We start from the raw sequence: 17,285 nt of genomic DNA on the forward strand, positions 1-17,285 counted from the left end.
TAATAATATGTTTCTTTTGATATAGTTTGTATTATAAGTAAGATTTGTTAATCAGCATACACATTCTATTTACTTATGTGTTTTTTCTTTTTCTTTCATTCTTTCTTTTTTTTCTTGGCACCAGGGAGTATTTAGAAATCTCAAGTCTTAGAATCAGAACACCAGAACACGTTCTTAATTTTAAATTCTTATTAAGCTCATTTGGGGAAAGACCAGATTGTAGAAAGTCAGCTGTCAGTTTTCAGAGATAATTTTGAAGACAAATTTCAATTGAAAATGACATGTTTTTTATAAATGCCTGCAGTATGCCCTGTTTCTCAGTAGTCCCTGTCTTTAAAGTTGTCTGTAGACTTACAGCCAATAAAGTTATAGGCTTGTGCCACTTTGGAATAAAATATTTTCAACTTTGCAGATTCCAAACATTTATTATAGAAAGCATAAAGTTTATGTTCAACTTTATATAAACTAATGATTTGTGTATATAAACCGTAAACAAAATAATATTGCAAATGGTTTATATTGTGAAAAGTGACTTGAATTGGATGAGTGGACTGCAAAGTTATGGGATCTTGGTTCTGAATCCCTTTTTGTCTTTTACTAGCTGAAAGTCTGAGCTTTTGCTTTAATTATTAAAAAAAGATAATCACATCTGCCTTTAATATCATTGTGGTGATTATATAAGGAAATGTTTGAGAGGGTATTATGGGGGAAAAAAAGAAACTTCTTAATGCACTTAAGGCAATAGTACCTTATTTTAAGATGTAAAAATCAGTAATGTAGATTTTACTTTGAATTATTAAGTAAAAGTCAATTAAAACAGGAAGAGAAAAAGGAGTTATAATTAATTCCCATTGTGCATCAAGAAACAACTATAAACTTTACATATTTATTTTGTTTAATTCTTGGGTCATGAGTGCTCCTGTTTTACAGATGCTGAAGCCAAGGACCAGAAATCGCATAACTTGCCAGAAGTTTACATAGCTAGTGCCTAGCAATTGGAACTCATGTCATTCTGTCTTACTTCAAGCTCCTTTCTACCTTGCCATTCTGTGTTGTTTTAAATATTGATACTAACAGACATTTTCAATATAATTTTACTTTAGAATGTCACATTCTATTTTACACTATAAATTTAAGTTTTCATAGGGAAATACAGTGATACTAGCTTCTAATCCTTTTTCTCTTAAAGCCACCAGAGAAAGAGGGTGGATTACCTCGTCATGTTGGTAATAAAACTGAATGTGCCTTGTTGGGACTTCTCTTGGATTTAAAACGGGATTATCAGGATGTTAGAAATGAAATACCAGAAGAAGCACTGTACAAAGTCTATACCTTCAATTCTGTCAGGAAGTCCATGAGTACTGTCCTGAAAAATTCAGATGGAAGTTTTCGAATATTCAGCAAGGGTGCATCTGAGATAATTCTGAAAAAGTAAGTGAAATGCTTAGATGAATAAGCTTCTGCCTATCCTTGCTTTATAGAAAACCTTCTCTGTTGTTTTTCTTATGGTTTTCTTTTTGTGAGTATCAGGCACTTGATGGAATCTTAGAGCCCTTTAGCTTACTTTATGTTATCCAGATACTTACACTGTGGTGTTCTGCCATTTTCACACTCTAGTTTCTCTTATTTCTTACTATTTTGCTGTAGGGAAATTAAACCTATTGTGTTCAGTCTGGTAAATTTAATAAAGGAAACTTTAATGTTTGGTGTTAGATATGTTGATTCTATTGTTTTATAAGATCATGAAAATTTCTCTTTTATATCACAGTGACCTTTTTCTTTTACTGTTGCAATGCCATATTTAAATATCTCATTCATTTTGTGTAGTAATCTTGTTTCTTACTGTTCTTTTACAGACCAGAAGCTTTCATTTTGACATTTCATATTTTCTTATAATTTCCCTAATGTTTATCTATTACTACAGGTGTTGAAATTAATTTTGGCTTCTTATATTCCAATAGAGACTGTTTAAAAAATTTTTTTTTTGAAAATTGTAATTCATTTGAAATCACAGCATTTAAAATATTGCTACTTCTGATTTGCTTGTATTTGGGTTATAATCTACTGTTATCTTAGTAAACACTTGGCAGATTGTAGTCTAAAGGGTCTGAAAAAAGTATATAAATAACTGAAAGAACGGTATATGATAAATGAATGAAAATTTCAGGATGAGAGATGTGGCATTTAAGATAGGTTTTGGTGTGAAGTAACAACATCTAGGTAAAGGAAGCCACAGCAGAGGAAAGACAATGAGAATATGCCAAGCATATTAAGGGAATACCTAGCTGTGTAGCTCAGCAGAAGAGTGGGATGATCTTTTGGCACACTGACCACACGAAGCTTTGTTCCCTCCATGGTATGCTTAGTTATTCGATTTCAGTGTGAAGGGTTAGAAATCTCATTCCTAGCTTGCTTAGTAGTAGATAAATGGTAAAGGAGAGATTTTTAAATCAGAACTAACCAGATTTTGATCCTTCCTTTACAACTAATTAGCTTTGGAATCTAGGTCAGATTTTCCTCTTACCTTCCACTTTCCTACATTGGAAAAAGGGATGATGACCACCAACCCTGTGACAGTAAAGTAAAAAAATACAAATAAAATGTCTGTTGGGGAGCATAATGTATAGTGAGTGTACACTATAAAAGTTCCCACAGCAATGTTTACATTTTGTTAGAGACTTATATGTTAGGCTGAGCAGTTAAAACTTAATTAGGCCAGATAATGCAACTGAAGCTTTTTCTCATTAAATAGTAGAATCATCAAACCTGTGATTGAAAATAATTCTTCCATCAAAGGATAAGGTGGGCTGGGGGGAAAGAATGGACTGGAGACAGATACCAGTGAAGGGCTATTGGTATTGTAATAGCTCTAGCTAGAAGAGGCAAAAGAGCATAGTAGCAAGTGGAATAGAAAGGAGCAGACATTTAGACTATTCAGAAGAAAGATATGTAGGACTTAGAAGCTGATATTACCTAGAGGATGAGGAAGTAAGTGAAATTTAGACTTATCTCAGAGTAGTTTGGGTCATGTTGATCCTATTACATAGGCAGTGAGGTGGTGACTTCCAGCCCTCCATGCATTAAGCTTAAAGTATTGACATAACATCTGGATGTGATAGAAAGTTTCAGAAAATATGGATTTGGGAAACACCTTCATAGAAGCAGGATGAAGTGGCACCACTAAGGGAGACAGGTATAAAGAGGTGTTCTGATCTTACTACCCAATTAAAAAAAAAAAAAAAAAGATTGTACTTAGTTTCACTGAAAATGAAACTATTTTGGCATTCTCATTCATATTCTCTCCCCCCCCCCTCTCTCTCTCTCTCTCTCTCGCTCGCTCGCTCGCTCGCTCTCGCTCTCTCTCGCTCTCTCTGTCTTTCTACTCCCCTCCCCCCTCCTCAGTGGAATGCTTATTTGCTTATTTTAACAGTAGGACTTTGTTTTCTTTTATGGTTAAAACAATATAGGTGAAGAAACAGCCTCTCAGGTAAGGGGTTGAATGAACTTGGCCTTTTACCTTAAAAGAAGAAATTATTTTATTTTTGTGTTAAATAAAAGTAATGTTTAATTTTGTACCAAATGGCCAAGTGTATAGTTTATTCTATTTTGCAAGTCAGAATTTGTTAAAACTTAACAGAATAGTTTCTAAAAGAGCTTTAAAGAATGTAGTAACTGATAAAGTAGAGAACCATGCAGGTTTAGAACTGTTTTAAAAAGGGAAAAGTAAATATGACTTGAGTCTATAAAATGCAACATTTGTAATTCCCTAAATTCCAGATATCAGATCCCATGATTTCTCGCCCTTCCAGTTCACTTAAATGGCATTAACCATTATTTTTGTTAATTATTGATGTTTGGATTCAACATTTCCTTTTAGGTGTTTCAAAATCTTGAGTGCTAATGGTGAGGCAAAAGTATTCAGACCAAGGGATCGTGATGATATTGTAAAAACTGTGATTGAACCGATGGCATCAGAAGGCTTGAGAACCATATGTCTTGCATTCAGAGATTTTCCAGCAGGAGAACCAGAACCAGAGTGGGATAATGAAAATGATATTGTCACCGGCCTTACATGCATTGCTGTTGTGGGCATTGAAGATCCTGTGAGACCTGAGGTGGTGAAACATTCTGTGCTCTGCATGTGCAGAATCTTTTTAACTATAGAGACTCAAGGCACTAAGTGTAACCAGCTTTCTAGTAAAATTTGATGTTTATGATTTTATTTTTTCTATGTGAACCCAAGATGAGTGAAATAATAGTGCTTATGATGATATGATATCCTTTTTATGGTGTATAATTAGACAGCTTCTTTCTGGGATCCTGTGTATTTATAGCACCATAACCTAGCGCAGTGCTTTGAACTGAGTAGGTTTTTCAATTGGCACTTGTCTTAAATTAATGATTGATGCCCTTAAGTGATTTGTTCTCACAATCTCTGGACCATCATTGTCCAGTAGAATTTTCTCTGATGATAGAAATATTTTATCTGTATGTTGTTCAGTGTAGTAGCTACTGGCTACCTGTGATGATTGAGTTCTTGAAGTATGGCCAGCACAACTGAAAAACTGAATTTTTTATTGAAATTTAAACAACTGGATAGTGGCTTCTGTATTAGATGGCATGCATCTCTAGATTTTGCTTTTTTCCTTTAAGTCACTTAAAAGTTTATAGAACATAAACTAGGTTTATAAACCTAGGCATTAGCAACATTAGAAGTTTAGAAATGTGATCCCTAGCCTCAAAGAAGTCACTGTCTTGAGTGAGAGCGGACAAACATGTTCTGACTGAGGCTGTTTGTACATGGCTGGGTACATACAGAGCCTGTTGTATGAGCAGAGAATGTGACCTCTCAACCTAATCTATTGAGGTCTCCCTGTATGCCTAGTACTATGGCAAGTGTTTTACATGTATTATTTCATTTAGTGTTCACCTCTATGTGGTGTATTATTACTCTCATTGACAGATAAAACAGTTGGGATTTATAGAGCTCTAAATCATTGACATAGTATTTTCAAATCCCAACTTTGTCTAAAATATGTGCTTAAAAGAACACTAAACTCTGTTACCCACTGGAGGGGTTAGGTAAGACTTGCTAGAGGTTAATTACCTGATTTGAGTCTTAAAGGATCAGGAGACATTAGCTAAACCAAGAGAGAGCAGTAAGTACATTCAGATAAATAAGCAACACAAGTAAAAGCACTAGTGCAAAAACTGCTTTTGTTCAGTAACTGCCAACTAATTGATTCAAACCTTAATGTATAGTGGCAGGCACTGTTTTAGGAACTGTAAGTACTTCAGTGAACAAAGTAGTCATGAAATTTATATTCTGGAGAAAGAAGACAACCAAATAGGTAGAATGATTATATATGGACTGTATGCCAAGGGAAAGATTTAGGATGAAAAAAAAAAGACAAAACAAAACTACAAAACTGAGAATTACCACTAAATACCTGCTTTTGTAGGCCTTACATTCTGGGTGGCATGCGGTGGGGAGGGCTGAGGGTAAGGGTGGAAATGTGATGTAAAATAAGATGATCACAAGTGTATTAAGGGCTATAAAGGATGCACACTGGGTGATGAAATAAGGTATCTGAGAGAGATTGCATTGAGATCTGATGGCTCACAATTAGCCAAGCAAATAAATAGCTACAAGAGGAACATTTCAGACAAACAGCAGAAAATGCAGGGACCTGAAGGTGAGAAAAAGTATTGAGGGATTTTTAAAAAATAGAAAGGAGTGTGGCTGGCAGAGTAAAAAATGGGGAGATGAGATATCTTCAGCATTACTAGGATGTAAGTTCTGCGAATTTCATTCTAAAATTCAAGTTCAAGTTGGGAAGTAACATGACATATATTGTTAAAATACGGTATAAGAAAGAGATTATTGCACCTCTTTGAATTGTATTGTTGAATACTGTATAAGAAAGAGATTAAAGAGAAATAGAAGCAGAGGAAAGCCGTTAAGATTATTGCAGTGATCCCAGACAATAAATGTTCATGACTTAGACTACAGTTGTGAAAAGATGATAATAGAGGGATGATTTCAAAGTAAATGGAGGTGGTCCAGTAGGAATGAATATACTGCATTTGTGTATGATGTTTTCAGTATCATTGAAGTATATGAAATATCCAAATGTGTGTCAGGCAGGCATTTGGATGTCGGAGTCACAAAGAGGTCTAGGGTGGAATAATTATTTATAAGCTAAAAGAAATCTCCTGGGGAAAATGTGTAGCAGAAGAGAGGCCTTAATGCCCCACAACCAGAAGTCTTGATAGGGAAGAGGAGATAGGCTCTCTCTTGCAGTATTTGGTGGGTGATAGAGGGTGTTACCAGTGTTATAAGAGAATCAGAAGACACAGCCTTTTGAGAGATCAAGATAAATTCAGCTTTAGGTTTTAGAGTTTCATTCAGCTGTATAATGTTTGGCAATTTTTGATCTCAGGAAAAACATATATAGTTTTATACATTGGCTTGTATTTAAATCTTAACCTAATATATATATTAAATCAGGACATCTATAATTTTGGGAAAGCCTCTTATGCTCTTAGCATTTGGATTGATGGAAAATTTATTTATTTATTTTAATTTTTTTTTTTTTTTTTAGTTGTAGTTGGGCACGATACCTTTATTTTATTTATTTTTATGTGGTGCTGAGGATCGAACCCAGGGCCTCACACTTGCTAGGCGAGCACTCGCTGAGCCACAACCCCAGCCCTATTGTTTTTATTTTTTGAACATGTAAGAAACACTTTTTTTTCTTTCAGTATCACAAAATGAGTACTTTTATGTTAAAATATGACTAATATGAAATGGCTTTATTTGAGTGGTTATTCTAGGCTGTGCAGTTTTGGTGTAGAGGATCTTTAATTAGGTATCTAGAACAAATCCAGTGTTCTTGCATATGCATAGGTACTTGAATAAGATACTTAGCCTTCCTTCAGTTCCTTATCTGTAAAAGTGGAGGTAGTGTCTGAATTTTTAAATTGGAAGTATTTGGTGATTAGTAGTCAGTAAATACTAGTTTGCTTTTATTTCCAGCTTTATTGAGATAAAATTCATATATTATACACTTTACCCATTTAAATTGTATGTCCTAATGGTTCTTAGTATGCTCAGAGTTCTACAGCCATCACTACAATCAGTTGTAGACATTTTCATTATCCAAAAATTACACTCCCTAATTGTCAGTAGCCATTCCCCATTTCTCCCCAACCTCAGGGAAACACTTTTGTATTTTCTGGCTATGTAATTACCAATCTGGATACTTTAAACATGTTCATCTTATCTCACTATAATTATATTTTTAACCAAGATCTCCCTTTTGCCTCTCTGCCGTAACTTCCCTAGCCCCTGGCAACCACTATTGTACTCTCTACCCTTCTTAAATACTATTTGCCACAAAGCGTTAACCCAAGACTAGTGTGTCCCTCTTAATCATTGTTTCCTAGATACTTCCTAATCAGTGACTACTTAGATATGCAAATTTAAGATACATCTTACCTCCAATGAGATGTCAGGAGATCTTTTATATGCATTTATACAGCTAATGTGTTTTTTGGTTTGTTTTTTACAGTACTGGGGATTGAACTTAGAGGTGCTCTTCTACTGAACCATAGTCCCAGTCCTTATAGTTTTTATTTTGAGACAGGGTCTTGCTAAATTGCCCACAAACTCTTTCCTTAGCCTCTCACATAGCTAGGATTAAAGGTTGCACCATTGCATCTGGCTTGGTAACCTAATGTTTTTAAAATCCAATACTGATTTTAAAAGAATCTGAGCAGCCTCTTTCCTTTAATTCGTTACTCCATCACTAGGACCTAGCACAGTGCCTGGCATACAGTAATATTAGTTTGTATGAATATATGTGATTTCCCTTCAGTGATTTGAATGATTGAGAATTGAGACAGAGTGGAAGGAATTTTGGGGGGGGGGGAGTACCGGAGATTGAGTTTAGGAACTCTTGACCATTGAGTCACATCCCCAGCCCTATTTTGTATTTTATTTAGAGACAGGGTGTCACTGAGTTGCATAGCGCCTCACCATTGCTGAAGCTGGCTTTGAGCTCGTGATCCTAATATGTCAGCCTGAGGAACTGCTAGGATTATAATCTTTAAGCTTATACATATTTAAGTTGCTAGTAATTAAATTGCATATGTTTTTTAAGACATTGTTCCTGTGGAACCCTGTCTAGAATTGTGCCCCCTTACCTTCCACCCCCACCTTGAAGAATGCCCCAGTGATGACTGTTTCTCCAATAATATGTAATTTAGTAGCTGCATGAATATTAAGCTTTGGTTATATGCCAGACACTTCTTTGTTAAATAAATGAACTAAATTGTGATGCAAAGATGTGGTAAGGGTCCTCCTTCAAGAAGCTCATTGACTTGCAGAGGACTCGGCAAATGAGTATCTATAATATGATGCAATGACTTATAACAAGTCTGTAATAAGAAGACACACTTTTGTCTAGGTATGTAGACCAAGGAAGCTCTCAGAGAAGTTACATTTAAACTGGATTTAGAATAGAAATCACAAATAGGGAGTCTGAAGACCTAATTTAGTATTCTGTCAAGTTATCTTTGGATATCTGTATGTGTATAAAAATCATTAAGTATTGAGAGATTATATACAAAATTAGAATGTGTCTCTTTTCTCTTGAAATCTTAAGTTCTATTAATGTTGAGCTTTCATTTCACCATGAAAAAAATAGACTAGAATTGAGTAGCTCTTTCATTAACATTTTTCTTGGGTTTGTCATTTTCAACATGTTTTCCTTGTTGATATTACCAGCATGGCCCTGTAGCCATTTGAATTTTTGCAATCTCAAGCCCTGGTAGGATCAGTATGGATTTTCCAGTTAGAGCCAGAAAGGATGTGGTTTTTGTTTGTTTGTTTTTAGTTTGTTGGATTTGGGGGGGGGGGGTTTGTTTGTTTTCTGTACCAGGGATTCAAGGCACTTAACCACTGAGCCACATCCTCAGCTCTTTTTATTTTTTATTTTGATACCAGTCTCACTGAGTTGCTTAGGGCCTCGCTAAGTTCTGAAGCTGACCTTGATCCTCCTGCCTCAGCTGGGATTACAGGTGTGTTCCACCATGCCCAGCCAGAAAGGATTTTCTAGGCAAAAGGAATGTAGTTGCACAGGCACAGAAATAATTATATAAACTGCTCATCTAACAACTTGTGTATAATAGAGAAAATTTTAGATGGATCTAGAAAAATATTCTGAGGCTCAACTGTGATACTCAGTTGTACTAAGAATTTTGTGGTATATGTGTAACAGCTGAGGAATCATGTATTTTTAAGGAAGCATATTGGTGTGTTAAAAAAAGAATAAAGTATATATGGAACAGCATAAAGGCAGTGATACCAATTTAAAAGCCATTGCAGTAACTCAGGCAGTAAGCACTGGGAACATGATACAAGGGAGGTTTGGGAAGAATCCATAGGAGTTATATTGATCGTTAAGGGATGCATGGAAGAAGGAAAATGGAAGAGGAGGTACAGATGACTTAGGCTTCTGTAGGTAAGTTTAGAAAAGATGGTGTCTTTTTACACACTCAAATTCTGATACCCACTTTTCAGGTGGCACCGTGATTCCCTCTCAATGTGAGATGACGGAAGGATGTAGATTTGAAATTCTTTAGCACACAAATTATATGGGAGTAGGTGACATATTTCCTTAACAAATATGAATTGTGTGAATTGGGAAGGGAAAAACAAGACACTGTAAAGAATACCACCTCAGGTGTGATGTGGGCAGTGAAAAGCCAACCAGAAAGGAATAGCTTTTTGGTTGTCAGGGGGAAAAGGTGCTTTTAAAAGCTTTTGGTAGATAAGTAGTGCAAACAAATTAGGAATGATGGCAATTGAAAATGAAGCCCGAACCAAGATTGCAGTTGTAGAATAGGAAAGAAGAGATTATTGGGAATAATTTAAGAAATACTGAATATCTCGAGATGAAATTAAAATTGTCATTAGTTGTGGGATTGTACACTACCTACTATATATTTGTTTTATGTTCCCCCCACTTTGGAAATACTAATTTTCTATTGTAATGTGATTTTTTTTCCCTATATAAACTAGGTACCAGATGCAATTAAAAAATGTCAGAGGGCTGGAATTACTGTACGGATGGTCACTGGTGATAATATTAATACTGCTCGGGCTATTGCTACCAAATGTGGTATTTTAAATCCTGGGGAAGATTTCCTATGCCTGGAAGGTAAAGATTTTAACCGAAGAATACGAAATGAAAAGGGAGAGGTAAGGATTTTTTTTTAAGTTTTTTAGTTGATTAACTTGTATATTAAGAATTTCATTCAACAAATGCATATTGACTATGAAGTATATATTAGGCACTGTACATGAATAAATGCTGTCCACATCTTAAGAAGCAAAAAACTAGCATTCTAGATGAAAGGGGTGATAAAGAAATTGGTCCTAGTGGGAATGAGCATATGTTGCTATTATGCTTTATCAAAGTAGTTGCTTTGAGTCAGGACCAGTTTCCGAAGTACAATGTATGCAAGGGAGTAAAGGGAGATGGGTTTGGAAAGGCTGATGTGGACATATTTTAGGGGACTCCAAACTCAGAACTTTTCACATTAAGGGAGTTCCAGTTTTATAGACAGTGGGCAAAATTTAAAAATTTTGATCTTATAATATATATGGTAAGAATTCTCAAACTTGAGTTTGTATCGATTGAAGTCACTACCGATTATTTGATGAGATAAACCTGGGCCATGCCCAAGAATTTGCATTTCTAAGAAGTTCCCAGGAGTTTCTGATGCAATTGCTCTGTACTTTTGAGAACACTGATAAATAATGGTAGATAGCTAATTTAGAATTATGGAACTAGGTTTGGACACATTTTAACTTTGATAAAATTTTATAGATTGAGCAAGAGCGAATAGACAAGATTTGGCCAAAGCTTCGAGTACTTGCAAGATCATCTCCTACTGACAAACATACTCTTGTTAAAGGTAAGTAGATTTTACAATTATTTCACAATTTCTTAATACAGAAATATGTTTTGCTTCCAAAAATAGTAATAGATAGGGAATATTAGATTGAGTCTCATATTTTCCAATAAAATTTAAATACATTTTCTTTTGATATCTTATGTGAATTGTGTTTATCTTCTGATTAAAACAGGATATTGCTCCTAATGTAACCTTAGTTTTTTGAGTTGATCCTTGTTCAACATCCAAGCAGTTTCCATTTCTGTGTTTGTTTAATTATGTATTTTTAACCTTGAGACTATAAAACTGACCAGTCAGGATAGTCAGGATATTCTGCCAAATCACCTTATTAATTAAAGAAAATGTTTTTACAGCACAAATATTTACTTTTATTTAAGGTATAATCGACAGCACTGTCTCAGAACAACGCCAAGTTGTAGCTGTAACTGGTGATGGTACAAATGATGGCCCAGCATTAAAGAAAGCAGATGTTGGATTTGCAATGGTAGGAATTAACTTATTCAAGTATTCAGATGTAATTTGCTAGCTGTGTTGTTTGCTTGTTTGTTGACTGTATTACTATTGATTCTAAATGCTGTCCCTCAAGATTAGTTTGAGGGATAATCGGTAAACCTAAATTGATTTGTAAGTCTAATTAGTTTATACACTAGCTTTATTTGATGCCATGAAATCTGGTTAGATGATGATTTCTTTGGACAACTGAAATAATGTCATAAATTTACCTTGTACTCTGTAAGTTGTCTTCTCTCATGTCATCTGAACCTTATATAGCAACCTTCTCAATCAGAACACAAGCTTAAAACAGATGTACATTTACATTAAAAATATACTTAAGGGTCTTTTAAAGAATAATAGAATGTTGTCTTTTTTACATATACATAAAATCTTTTTTGATTAAAAAAATTCTTGTTTCCCCCCATATCCTCAATTTAAGTATTTTCTCTTTAGTTTTGAAAAATACTGATTGATAATCACAATTCTCAAATCCAAAACTATAAGAAAACTGAATTTTTTTGCCCTAATTGGCTGCCTGGTCATTTTTCACATTTCATTTAAAAATTTTGTGTTGGACTTATAAAGTCTATTCTGAATTGATGTGGGGGCTATTATTTGTCCCATTAGCATGAATATATATAGCCATTGTAGAAATTTTAATGTGTTAATGTTGCTTAACTCTTTGGGAAATTTTGTGATATGAGATATGTGCCTTATTATCTAGCATATGGGACACTTTGAATTCTGAAAGAAAATCTGGCCCTAAAGTTTTAGATGAGAGAATGTTTGTGTGCACCAGTATGTTTGCATGATTTGTCCCTCTGATTTTTTTTTTGCTAAAATAGAGATTTAGAAGGAGGCTTATCACCCTGGCAGCCTTTCAACAGGTGTGAGAGAGATGGTAAAAGGAAATTATATTGGTAAATTTTCTTCAACCAAAAAAGATTGCATCCAGAGATCCTTACCCTGCCATGTCCCAAATTCATAGGCAGCTGCTTTGGAATGATCTTTTGAAGACTTGTGAAGAGTCACTGAAGAAGAAATAGTTAGGTGTTCTGCCTTGTACTCCAGGCAAACAGGATCACTAACTACAGCAGTTGGGCATTGAGCCATTGAGTAGTATTCTTATTGCTGCTTTTATATGACAGTGACCAGAAAACTACATTATGTAGGATGCATTTTAACGAAAAAAGAAAGAAAAAAGCTTTCTTTCCAAAACTTGAGTATGTGACAGATAGCCTGGGCTTTAATAAATGTGGATAAATACAGTAATGCAAACAAAAGTATAGCACAGTGACTGGTCTATTTGTGTTTTTAAGCTCTGAAGGTTTTAGATTCAAATTTACCACTTTTTTAATGATAATTCATCAAAAGTCTAAATTTATCTCCAAAATAAAGAGGAAAGAATAAGTGCTTAGCAGCTCAGACTTGAAACCACTCTTTCCTACTTAGAGAAATCCCTATTTTACCTCTGGACGTGTTTAATCTGGCATTGCAGAGGGAATGGCAAATTGCTTGTCACATGGATTTGGGAAAGGCCTCTGAGGATCAAACTGCCTTTTTAAAATTTTACTAACACTAATACAGAAAAGTGCCTAAATCATAAGAATACAACTGAACACAAGTGAACATACCTGTTCTATATGGGCAAGAAATAGAATGGTACCTATATCCCAGACACTCCAGTCAACTCTATGTCTCTGCAAAGATAACCAGTGTCCTTAAGATCATTATTTTTGCCTGTTTTTGAATGTTGTACAGAATGATTGGAGTTCATCATCTTTTATTTAGCACTATGTCTCTAGAATTTATCTACGTATTTAGCTGTAGTTCATTTTTATTAATATGCAGTATATTAACATATCCCTTTCTGCTGTTGACAACGTTGTTACTATTAGAAGTTGAGTGCTTCTTCAGTAGATATTTAAAGAGATTCTCTATTTTCATTCCTGCCTTTACCCCTACAAGTGCAACCTGGTACTTCCTGAGCCTGATAGAAAGATTTCATACTATCAGAAACAGGACTGCTTTTCTGCTGTCCCTACCATTGGCTTCAGATTCAGCTTTCTTGAGTCTGCTGAGTTATTTACCATTTGTTTATCCATTTTCAGTCTGTAAGGTGTTTTTTTTTAATATTTTATTAGTTGCTGATGAACCTTTATTTTCTTTATTTATATTTGGTGCTGAGAATCAAACCCAGTGCCTCACACATGCTAGACAGGCACTGTACCACTGAGCCACAACTCCAGCCCTCCAGTCTGTAAGAGTTTTTTTGGCAAAATCTTGTATCCCTCTAATTTTGTCTTCATTGGTTATTATTATTTTTTTAATATACTTTTTCATTCAGTCTTTGGAAGGAACTTGGGTACTGCCTTTGTTCACTCTTCTGTTTTTAACCTTACTTTGAATTTTATTTTCCATACTTCCCTCTTTGTTTGACTTCTGCTAAGCCAGACATCTATAATACCTTCTTCTAGCCTGACTCTTAAGTCACTGTTAAGTGTAATGGCAAATTTTTATTTATTTTATACTACTCATTTGAGTATATAAGAACTATATTCTAAATAATTAATCTAATTAACAGATTTTTTTTTTCTTAAACAGGGTATTGCTGGAACTGACGTAGCTAAAGAAGCATCTGATATTATTCTCACAGATGACAACTTTACAAGCATTGTTAAGGCAGTTATGTGGGGACGAAATGTCTATGACAGCATCTCAAAATTCCTTCAGTTCCAACTTACTGTTAATGTAGTAGCAGTCATTGTTGCTTTCACGGGAGCTTGTATTACTCAAGTAGGTGATGATTTATTTATTAAAACTTGCTTATTTTAAAGCAAAAATCTTTTTTAAAGTACTTAAGTATTTAAATAAGCTGAAACTTAATATTTAGGTTAATTATCATAAAAAATGTGATCCTATTCTGTTCCTTAAGTTTTTAAATCCTAAAGGCTTCCTGAGAATTTCTGAGTCCCTAAACAGTTGTGAATGTCTATTAGGAAACATATCTTTTCTAGGATTCACCGCTTAAGGCTGTGCAGATGCTGTGGGTAAACCTCATAATGGATACACTTGCTTCCTTGGCTCTGGCAACGGAACCACCCACTGAATCCCTCTTGCTTCGGAAACCTTATGGTAGAAATAAGCCTCTCATCTCACGCACAATGATGAAGAATATTTTGGGTCATGCATTCTATCAACTTGTAGTAGTTTTTACGCTCTTATTTGCTGGTAAGGATTCAGTGTCTTAATTAAGCTTCAGTTAATTTTTTCGAATCCATGTTAATAACATTCAACATGTTTTAGTGTTAAAAATTTTTTTGAGTTTGAGTTCTGTTCCTGACTCCCTATTTATCTTTAATTTCTCAGCAGGGAGTGCTTGGTAAATTTTGGGAGGTAGTGTGATGCTGGGTAGGGAGGGACAAAGAATCTTCATCATTATTATCCTGGCTTTGCCACTTATGTGTCTGAACTTGGCATGTCAGCATAGTTTGGGGGCTTCAGTGTCCTCATCTATGAAACAGAATAGTTGTCATTCCAGGTCAAATAAAGAGTCTGGCTAATTTGTATTATTGCATAATTCCTTGACATGTTATGATTTTGTATGGTAATTACAAAAAAATTTTTCTTCTTTCAGGAGAAAAGTTTTTTGATATTGATAGTGGAAGAAATGCTCCTTTGCATGCTCCACCTTCGGAACATTATACTATTGTTTTTAATACCTTTGTGCTGATGCAACTTTTCAATGAAATAAATGCCCGGAAAATTCATGGTGAAAGAAATGTGTTTGAAGGAATCTTTAATAATGCCATCTTCTGCACAATTGTTTTAGGCACTTTTGTGGTACAGGTGGGTAATTAGAAAAGATGGTTTCAAAACTCATTATTACATGGGAGATAGTCAGCAAACAGGTACCTTGTTGTAGAACATAATTTCAGATGTGTGTGTGGTTCTTCTATATATTGCCTTGATGATACCTGTAGTTTTCGTGTTTATCTAAGATGTACAATAAAATGTGGAAACTTGGTCCCTTGATCTTAGAAGTCAGAGTCACAACTGACTAGATAAATGATTTTATTTTTTCCAACTCTCAAATGAAAAAGTCCCCAGCATCTTAATATCCTCCTTTTTACATCCCTTATTATATTAAAAAAATTTTAAAATTAAGAACACTGTATAAAAGTAAATGTTGGTCTTTTTCACATTATTGTCTTGGTTTACAAAAGAAAATTATTTCAGTTTTATCTCCGAAAATCTAGACTTTACTGTCAAAATCCTTATAATCTTATTGAGTGGACTACTAACAAAACTTGGGACACTATCTGTGTAAGTGTTCAAATAATCTTGACTTTAAAATATGGTGGAATTAACAGAATGGAATTTTACTATTTTCAAGAAATTTTCAATGTTAACTACTGTTATCTACTGAAATTATTCTTTTTAATTTCAATATTTGACATCTGCTTAATTGCCAAAGAAAAGCTTGTCAAACTCACAGAAGAGTGAATATTTTGTTACTTGATCTTTAGTATTCCCGTATACATTACTTCAGGACATTTAGAATAAGGAGAGAAGAATTATGAATTTTATTTATGTGTATTTACGGACTTTACTTTGAAAGGAGAGTAGATGTCTAAGGGTATACCACTTTGGCCGGCCCATGTTTCATACAACTTTATAAGTTGCTTTTCTTCTACAGTCCATTTATATTTATTCTAACATCTAAATGTTAGTTAACCAGAAATGAAACAGCTCTGTAGAAGGAAAAATGGGGTTGCATATTTTGTCAGCTTTTCTGTAGTTCTTTTTCACAAAAATATTTACCATCTTTTGTAAAAGGCATAAATTATTCAAAGAAGTGGATAAAATACAAGGAAATGTTGTTACTTGTTGGTATATTAGAAACATTATAAAGTTATACTTCTTAACCATAAAATTTTTTTTTAATTTTTAGAAGTGTAATTTAAGCATGAAAAATGCATGCATTTGAAATTTGGGCAGAGGTTTTTATTTCAGTTGTTTTATTTACAGATGTGACTAATATAATAATGGTTGTTCACCTTGTGTTTTAGAGGATATAAAGTTGTATTTTTTTTTTAAGAATGTGGATTTTAAAATTTAAAAGATTTAAATAAACTTAACTCTTGATTATTCCTTCAGATAATAATTGTGCAGTTTGGTGGAAAACCTTTCAGTTGTTCAGAACTTTCAGTAGAACAGTGGCTATGGTCAATATTCCTAGGAATGGGGACATTACTCTGGGGCCAGGTAAAAATTTCATTTTTCGTTAAAACTGAATTGTTTTTTGTTTTTTTTTTTTAATTTTTACTGTATATTTTCTTTAATCAGTTTTGCTAATTGTTCTAAATAGTGACCATTTGGGTCAAAAAAAAAAAGGAATTCTGGGGAGAAAAAAAGAAAAGGAACTTAGGGGTTTTTTGTTTTGTTTTACATAGTATTTGTTCCAGTACAAATGTTTATTATGCCTATTGTTTATTATGTTTATTGTTAGCTTCTTTAGAACAAGTTTTTCAGTAGTTATTAAAGATAATGTATTTATAACTGGTTAGGATGCTTATATCTGTATCTTTTACTCTATCACCTATTTTTACATTTTCAGGTTAAAATTTTTACACAAATGTGAAAATAAAATATACTTACTTCATTATTTTTGCTGTGTAATTTATTCTAGGATGTGACATTGGAAAACTTGGGGTTTAATTTAGAGAACATTTCCATAAAAATTATGGTATCTGGACAGCAAGGCTACAAAATGTCATTTTAGAGTATTTGAATTGAATAAT

General features: G+C 34.0%; 1 protein-coding gene across 6 annotated transcripts in view; it reads left to right on the forward strand.

Annotated features, from left to right (window-relative positions):
- The window catches only part of Atp2b1 (ATPase plasma membrane Ca2+ transporting 1), a 105,228-nt gene that overhangs the window by 75,227 nt on the left and 12,716 nt on the right, over positions 1-17,285 (forward strand). For all 6 annotated transcript variants that reach the window (XM_026399066.2, XM_026399031.2, XM_026399056.2 and 3 more), the window contains exons 11-19: positions 1,190-1,431; positions 3,878-4,115; positions 10,088-10,267; positions 10,899-10,986; positions 11,364-11,470; positions 14,086-14,277; positions 14,499-14,712; positions 15,119-15,330; positions 16,642-16,749. In XM_026399066.2, the coding sequence (XP_026254851.1) occupies positions 1,190-1,431; positions 3,878-4,115; positions 10,088-10,267; positions 10,899-10,986; positions 11,364-11,470; positions 14,086-14,277; positions 14,499-14,712; positions 15,119-15,330; positions 16,642-16,749 (1,581 nt within the window). The remainder of the gene's footprint in view (positions 1-1,189; positions 1,432-3,877; positions 4,116-10,087; positions 10,268-10,898; positions 10,987-11,363; positions 11,471-14,085; positions 14,278-14,498; positions 14,713-15,118; positions 15,331-16,641; positions 16,750-17,285) is intronic.

This window comes from Urocitellus parryii, chromosome 5 (genome assembly GCF_045843805.1).
Source record: "Urocitellus parryii isolate mUroPar1 chromosome 5, mUroPar1.hap1, whole genome shotgun sequence".
Classification (NCBI taxonomy): domain Eukaryota; kingdom Metazoa; phylum Chordata; class Mammalia; order Rodentia; family Sciuridae; genus Urocitellus; species Urocitellus parryii.